The sequence below is a fragment of the Pistacia vera genome, unplaced genomic scaffold (genome assembly GCF_008641045.1).
Source record: "Pistacia vera cultivar Batoury unplaced genomic scaffold, PisVer_v2 Contig328, whole genome shotgun sequence".
Classification (NCBI taxonomy): domain Eukaryota; kingdom Viridiplantae; phylum Streptophyta; class Magnoliopsida; order Sapindales; family Anacardiaceae; genus Pistacia; species Pistacia vera.
The window spans coordinates 478,983-487,209 of record NW_022196144.1 but is presented as its reverse complement, the minus strand read 5'-3'; the positions used below and the strand labels follow the sequence as shown (position 1 = coordinate 487,209).

General features: G+C 34.7%; 1 protein-coding gene across 2 annotated transcripts; it reads right to left on the bottom strand.

Annotated features, from left to right (window-relative positions):
• Nucleotides 1-5,712: 5,712 nt before the first annotated feature.
• Nucleotides 5,713-7,567, bottom strand: LOC116137488 (glycine-rich protein A3-like). 2 transcript variants are annotated; one of them, XM_031423177.1, is made up of 3 exons: nucleotides 7,386-7,567; nucleotides 6,599-6,908; nucleotides 5,713-6,191 (listed from the first exon to the last, which is right to left on the bottom strand). In XM_031423177.1, exons 2-3 carry the CDS (start codon nucleotides 6,879-6,881, stop codon nucleotides 5,920-5,922), a joined length of 555 nt encoding a protein of 184 aa, XP_031279037.1. In that variant the 5' UTR covers nucleotides 6,882-6,908; nucleotides 7,386-7,567; the 3' UTR covers nucleotides 5,713-5,919. The 2 variants fall into 2 exon arrangements, with proteins under 2 accessions (XP_031279037.1, XP_031279038.1); XM_031423178.1 differs by lacking the exon at nucleotides 7,386-7,567 and adding an exon at nucleotides 7,284-7,348.
• Between the last annotated feature and the right edge of the window lie 660 nt (nucleotides 7,568-8,227).

The window sequence follows — 8,227 nt, the reverse complement described above, 5'->3', positions numbered from 1 at the left end:
GGGTTTTTGTTTGCATGAGGAAGATCCAAGTTCCCCGAGAGAAATCATCAACTATGGTGAGGAAGAACCTGGATTCATCATGATTGGGAGTAGAATAAGGGCCCCAGATATCAAAGTGAACAAGTGAGAAAGGTTCTTTTGTCGATGATGAGCTTGTGGGAAAACTTGTCCTAGATTGTTTAGCAATAGGGCAAATTGGGCAATTTTGCTTAGGGATAGAAGCATTATGACCTAAGCAATTATGAAAAATAAGAGATTTATTATTAATACTGGCATTAGAATAATTGTCATTATTTTTGGTATTGAAATCTCTAAGGAAAACATCAGAAAATGGCTCCCAGTAGTAGAGGCCATGATGGGCCTTACCCAAGCCCATCTGTTTGCCAGTCGAAGGGTCCTAAAATTTACACATGTTAGGAAGGAATTGTAAGGAACAATTGTTATCAGTGCAAAACTTGGACACTAATATGAAGTTAAATTGGAATGTGGGAACGAATAGGACATCTCTTAGTATGATGGAATCACTGAGTTTAAGTATCCCTGTATGAGTGGTTGGGGTAATATTCCCATTTGGCAATTTAATAGAAATGTGTGACGTGGATTGTGTGTGTGTCTGAAAATATTTAGGGTTGCATATGATGTGATCACTAGCTCCTAAATCAATAATTCATAAATCACAGGAAATCGAATTGCTAAAACAAAAAGAAGTACCTGCAAAACTGGCAGAAGCATTATTGGTGGGAAGTTGGTTCAGCATCTGGATGAGCTGACTAATCTGTTCGGGTTTGATCATGTTCGATGTAGCTTTATTTCCTATGGCAGTAACATTATTGGTTGTGGAATTACCAAATCTGTCTTTTAGATGGCCATGGAGTTTCCAGCACATATCCCGGTTATGATTTCTCCGTTTACAATAGTCATAGTACATTTTCTTACCAGAGCGAAATGATCTTGAGCTGTTGGATCCATTTTGAAAATACCCCAGAGATGGACCATTGACGAGTGGATGGATGGGCTTTGATTTTGGTTGACCAAAAGGGTGGATTTCTGGCCATTGGATGGTTTGACTTAATCCATGAGTGAACCAGCATGTTGCACCTGGTCCAGTGCTTTTGGAGATGAGGCTCTGCCAGAAAAGCCACTTTTTCGTCGAGAAATCCATATTTGTCTTTCATGATTAAAGCCTGACGGAAATCATGAGCCCACATTGTGTAATTTTCTGACCCAGTGAGTGGTTGTTTTACGAGAACCATATCTTGTCTTTCAGCCTGAGAAGAAAAAAGGGCATCACCAGGCTCCGACTAGCGATGATTCGACTGGATGATCTGGAATCGGTAGGGAAACGGGTTTGGGCCAGAACCCGTATATCTGAAAGGAGTTTGGCCTGTTTGATGCTGTGGGTCGTTGTGATGGAATTGATGGGTTTGGGTTTGTGGGCCTGTTGGGTCATTTTGGTTGTTTGGGTCCATTTGTGCGGTTGGGTTGGGTTGAGTGTTGAGTGGGTTGGTTGAATCTAGGCCTGTAGTTGGTGTGATGGGTTCCATTTTTTGGTTTGGCAAAGAAGAAAAACTAAATTGGATTTTTGTTTTACAGGTGAGGCAATGATAGTGGAGGAGATTGGACCAAGGAAAGATTGCTAGACAACCTGTTATGATACCATGATAGAATTTGAGACGGGTCTGACTCCTTACCCAATAAGACCTTGTTGAATGAGATGATTACCCCCTCTTATAACCCAATAAGTTTGACCGTGCCTAGTCGGTGTGGGACTCCAATATATATATGTATATATACATTAGTCCATATATATATATATATATATATATATACTTATATATATATATATATATATATATATATTATATATATATATATATATATATATATATATTGGACTAATTCTTGAAGCTTTTAGTAATGGCTGAACTTTGATTTTTATTAATATTGTTGCCTAATAATTTTTATTATTTAACTATATTATGTTAAATAATCCCATCACAAGGCCATCCAGTGCATATATGTAACACCACTTGAGGTACGTAGTTAAGATTTGATGAATGCTTGAATGTTTGTTGATTTCACATTTGAGGCTGTATGTGTTAATATTGCTTGGTTTATCCTAGTTGAAAGGGTTTTTTGGTTTGGTTGAGTGAATGCCCTGAAAATTTGTAAGACTTGGCGAAATCTGGATGTTACAGTTTCGCCGGGGCGAAGAAGAGAGCTTCGCCGCGCGATGAAGTGCTACATCCCGTGTAGCTGCTGTGAGTTTTCGCCGGGGCAAAGAAATAGCTTCGCCGCAGCGAAGACTGGTGAATTGTTTTCCTTGAGTTTTAGGGAATTTTCCTTTTGGGACTCAATGACCATTCTAACCCTATTAGCGGGAAAATGGGGAGTGAAATGCAAGGAAATTGCATGGAGAATAGGTTGAATGGGTTGTTTTTGCAAAGAATGAAAGGTCATAGGTGGAATTTCGAAGAAGGAGCAAGGGTATATTGGGAAAGAGTGGAGAAATATGAGATATTAAGGGTTTAGCTTTAGAAACCTTTTCATTTGCTCCTTCACCACGCCTCTTTCATCCTTCATTTCTCTCAAATTTTCATTCAAGTTTCCAAGGATCTTTGAAGAGCTTTTGACTAGAAATTGTACAAGTTGATCCTAAGCACTAAAAGGTGAGAATCCTTACTCTAGAGGTATTTATTGTTGAAAGAGTAGGATCCTTATTGAGTGTGTATTGAAGGTTTAAGAGAAAGATCAAGCCATCAAGAGTAGAGAGATTAAGTGGATTCTACTTGTGTCTAAGGTAAGTAAATCCACTAAGTTGTGATTTGCATGATTGAATGATGTGTAGAGCTTATATATGATTAATGTTTGGATTTTATGTTGAAATGAGTTGATGAATGAAGAATGAGTTAATGTTGATTTATGAAGAAATTTCCACCATGAGAAGGGTGGATTTTGTTGATAAATTTGGGGAAGTATGGATAGAATGGAGAGAACTTGAGAGGAATATTGAAGGTGTTTTCTTTGCAGGATGTGTGATAATTTGAAGGAGTTAAACTCCAATTTTGGATGGTTAAGAAAGAAGTATAATTAAAGTTAGAATAAAGTTATGTATGCACAACATTGTTGATGAAATGTCTAAAAGAAGCATGAGTAGAAGTAGAGAACCTTACTTTATGCAACATAACATTTTGCATGTCATGAATGCATATAAGAAAGATTTTAGGCATGAGCCATCCATATGCTATGTTTTAATTGAGTAATCACATGAGAAAGAAATATGAGAAATGAGAAATGAGAAAGAAACACTCTATGAATAGGATAAAGAAAAGAACCAATTCTCTTAGAATAAAGAGAAAGAAAGAACTAGCACTAGAGGATAAAATGATTATAAGTGCTACAGAAAAGAAAAGAAAATAGGGTGTGCGATGGGGAAATCGTGAGTGTAGAGTTACCTCATGTAAACCGCTATGAGAAAGAACGGTCTCTGCCATGAGAGAGCGGAATGCATGTAAACCGCTATGAGAGAGCGGTCTCTGCCATGAGAAAGCGGAATGAGAATGAGAAAAAAGAAAGAATAGAAAGAAAAGAAAGAAAGAATGAGATTTTGAATTAGAAAAAAATGATAAGAGTACGAAAAGAAATTGATGAGTAATGCACGAGGATTATAGAGTAGAAGATTTTACTACTGGGCATCTTTGTGCTCACTCCGTTGTTTTCTTTGTTGTACATGACATAGGTGAGGACCTGGTCGGATGGACGTCGGCAATGGGGGAGACTTGGCTGCACTGTCCACTGTTTTTGTTTTTGAGAGTCTTTTGTACAAATGATGTTGTACTATGTAGAGAATGTAATTATTAGTAAAGAAAATTTTTTGGGCCCAAATGTTTTATAAATATGCTGTCATTTATATATCTTATGAATATGTGTAGTAGAAAGAAGTTGTTACAATTATATATTAATATATATATATATAATATATATTATTTATATATAATATATATATATATATATATATATATCATAATGGTGAGACTAACTAATTTTATTACTATGAGGAGGTTATAACTTAATAGAGGTGTGGTTGCAAAAATTTCTTATTTCATAATTCATGTTTTAATAGTTTAATATTAGGATTTCAATTCATGTTTTAATAGTATTAGAGTTTCAATTCAACGTTTTAATTGCCTACTTTTGAAATAAATAAAAGATCGTGTCTTGGAACCAATAAAGATAATTGTCTTTTGATGGAATTATAAATGCAGTTGCTACATGGTCAATTGATGTGAAGCTACAAACAATTGTCAATTGTTTTAAGCATTACAAAATTAAGACCCCCGATGTTGATGAATTGAAGTGGACGAGGAGAATCAAAGAGTCATTGTAGAATTGAGTGATCAGATTCAACAACTTCACTATATTAATCAAATGGATATGTCTTCCTTAATCATCCAAATGAGCAATAATTCATGTATGCTTTAACAGAAGAATAAATCATTACTACAACTAGACAAGAAGAGAAAAGAAATAATTATGAGGATGATAGTACAAAAATATAAAAAGTTTTGTACCAAGAAGCTCTAAACATACTTGAGAAGCTAAAAATGTTTTGACTTCAACAAGAAAATGTTTATGCTAGCGAATAATGTACCCGCAAGTTAAAAGATGTGTTAACAACTCTAAAGCATAACTGATTGTCCCAAACAATTTTAGATAAATATTTTATTTCATTTTAAACCTTTAATATAATATAGCATATATTTTTTTATAATATACATATAATTATTAATATGTGGAGACAACTTTCTTTAAGACGAGAATTAGAAAAATTATAATTTATTACAATGTGGAGTTTATTCTTATTTATAACTATTTCAAATTGAGAATATAATTTTTTATAACTATGTAGAGTTTATTCTTATATAAAGTATATTGAGTTTATTCTTATATAAAGTATATTATAAAGAGGTTTTCCTATATATATATATATATATATATATTACCAATTTATCCTTTATTCAAATAGATGATGGAAATTACTGATCAAATAGATGAGGTCAAAGATCATTTCCCTTTATTTTATTTGTTATATTTTTATACGAGTGAGGGTTCAAGGCGTTTCTCTCTTTCCCTTTCTCTCCAAGATATGCTAGTAATTATTTTTTCTTTGGGGTGCTATATATTGTGACTTTATGGGTGTTAATTTTTTTTTTTTTTAATGACTGAAAGTATTCGAGCCAGTTTATACGCACCTCAATTAATCCCTCCGAAACAAGACACTAAAACTTTCGACTGAGTCAAAGCTCCTGTGGCTACTCCGATTAGCAACTGAAGAGAAAATCGAACTCATAACCTCTTGAGTAATACACCTAAATGAACTACTTGACCACTCAGAGGTAATTTATAGATATTAATTTATGTGTCTGATATTTTAATTTCAATCTGTAAATTCAAATGTTTTCAATATAAAGTACTTGTGAATTGACTGTATCAATGTTATGCGTCTTCACATTTTAATTTTATTGTATTAATTCATAAAAAACATCGAACAGCTGACAAAAATAACTTGCCCGATATTTTTATATAACAATGGTATAAATTATGGATCAACGGGCTAACATCATAATCTGGAGAAGCAATCAAAATGGCTTCAAATGTTGGGGAAAGACAGTCCCAATTGCGCCGCAGACCCAGAAGTTTTATGTACAGTAATTGATAAAAGCCGGAAGGTAATATGTATATATAAATGTATATATTTGTAAAAACATGTCAAACCCAACATCGTCAAATAAACAAAGCGATTGAAGTCATCATAGAATGTATGAATTATTGAAGAAGAAAACCGAAATCAACTAATTGACATATGAAGAGTCAGGGGTCATATGATTCAGTTGATGAACAAGAGCAAATCACTTCCACTCACTTCCACTTCTTGAACTTGCCTCCCCCGAACATTCCATGCCCACCCTTGAATTTCCCGTGCTTACCATGCTTGAATTTGCCGTGCTTCCCATGCTTGAACTTGCCTCCATGACCCATATGAGCTCCTCCATAGGGCATATGAGCTCCTCCATAGGGCATGTGACCACCACCATGAGGCATATGAGCACCATGTGCCAAGTGAGATGCACCATAAGCAGCTGCAGCCGCTGCAGCCCCGCCAGCTAAGAGTGTCCCCATACCGCCATGTCCTGAAAATATGAAAGAAGTTCAGCAACTGCCATGGAATCACAAGAACACAAAATCGACAATCAAGTTCCTCAAATCTCCGAGGTGAAATGGCAAAAAATAAAAAACTAGTTCCAAATAATGATGTCCCCAATCAGCCAATGACTGCAAAGTCAAGACAAAAAATAAATAAGCTTCCAAACCAGCAGATTGCAATATTGGGATCAATCTATAGAGGAAATTCACAATGTCAACCTGCCTAATTTTAAAGCCAGATTCTTCTTCTTAGTTTCACCAATCAAATGCAAATCAATAATACTTACTTTGCATTGTACTCAGATTATTAAAGATCCCAGTTACAACTTTAAAACAACCATTCAAATTAACTATTTTAATTCAACAACACATTTGTTTTATCCCAAATTCATACCTGAATGATGTGAGGCTGATGGGCCATGAGCAGCCGGAGGGTAGCCAGCAGGGGGATAACCAGCTGGCGGGTAGCCGGCAGGAGGGTAACCTTGCTGTGGAGGATAACCTTGTGGGGGGTAACCTTGCTGTGGTGGATAACCTTGCGGTGGATATGCCCCAGGCTGAGGAGGGTACTGTCCTGGAGGATATCCATGACCTCCATGACCAGCTACATGACCAGCCATACCAGCAAGATTTGAAAATAGCCCCTTATCTGATTCTTCGTTCTTGCCACCTCCCATGTTTTCTCGATCCCAAAATAACTATATCTACAATAACAATTATTCATAAACTAATGAGATTCAAATAAAAGTTATAATCTCAAGTAAACTAATCTCATCAAAACGGTAATAAAACCTTAAAGAACAACACTTAAAAGTCAACAATACGAAACCCCATCAACAACACCCAATATGATAGAAAATTTACATAACAAAACTACATGAGATCACAAAAGAAACCATACCCAGATCGGGTTAATTGACAATTCACAACTGCTAATGATCAACAAATATTTTAAATTAACTTCAAAAATTGACACTAAACAACATCAACATCGAAGATCTGTAAATAAAGAAAAAAAAAATTACCCTTTAATCAATCAAACAAAAAATCATAAAATAAACAGAATGAAAGAGAGATACCGATCCAGGTGACGAGAACAAAACGTTTCAACTTCAATAATAAATTACAACAAACGAAAAACTAAAACCAACAAACGTAAGGCGATAATGACAAAAGCTGACCTTTTAACAACGCGATTTCGAATTCGAAAACTAAAACCAATGGAGAAAGAGTGCCTAAATTGGGGATAATATAACAAGTTTTGAAAGCAACTTCGGAGCAACTTCCGACTTTAAAGATGAGCCGAAAAAGAGTTTCCTTCTACCCAGTTTTTTGCGCGTTTTGCTCGTAAATATCTTTGTATTTATCCAATTCTTTCGAAAACCGCTGATATTATTTAATTTAGATTTTAAAATAATAAAGAGCAGTGATGGAGATGGGATTGCGAGCCACCATCATACGTGTCATTGTTAGAGGCTTAGGCTCGTGTCACAAGGCACCTAGCACGCCCGGGCTAAAGGGTAATATTTCCTACTTTACACCACCTTTTATATTATTTTCATAAGTTATGATGTAATATATATTATATTTACATAAATTTTTAATTATTTTTAATTTTTAATAATATAATAAAATTATTATTAGTAAAATAATCATAATATAATAAAAATGATATAAAGGATAATATAAAGATAGCATTACTCATATTATCCTGAAATAATTGAATTTGAGGCGCATTATAGCAAGCAGTATTATATTATCAATAATCATATCCTCACAAACATCTTCCACTAATACCTCTTACTAATCTGATATGGCAGTTTACAATTGGCTTGATCAAACATGACTCATTAATGGACACACGAAACTCATATAAGTTAACCAATTGCGAGTTGACATGTGGTGTTTGTGAGAGAAGTTAATGAGAAATGTATGTGAGTATAATATTACTCATTATTGATATAAAAAATGGGTTCGCACAGTGGTAAAGACTTAGAGTCAAGGGGTTTGCTCCTCTTATAGT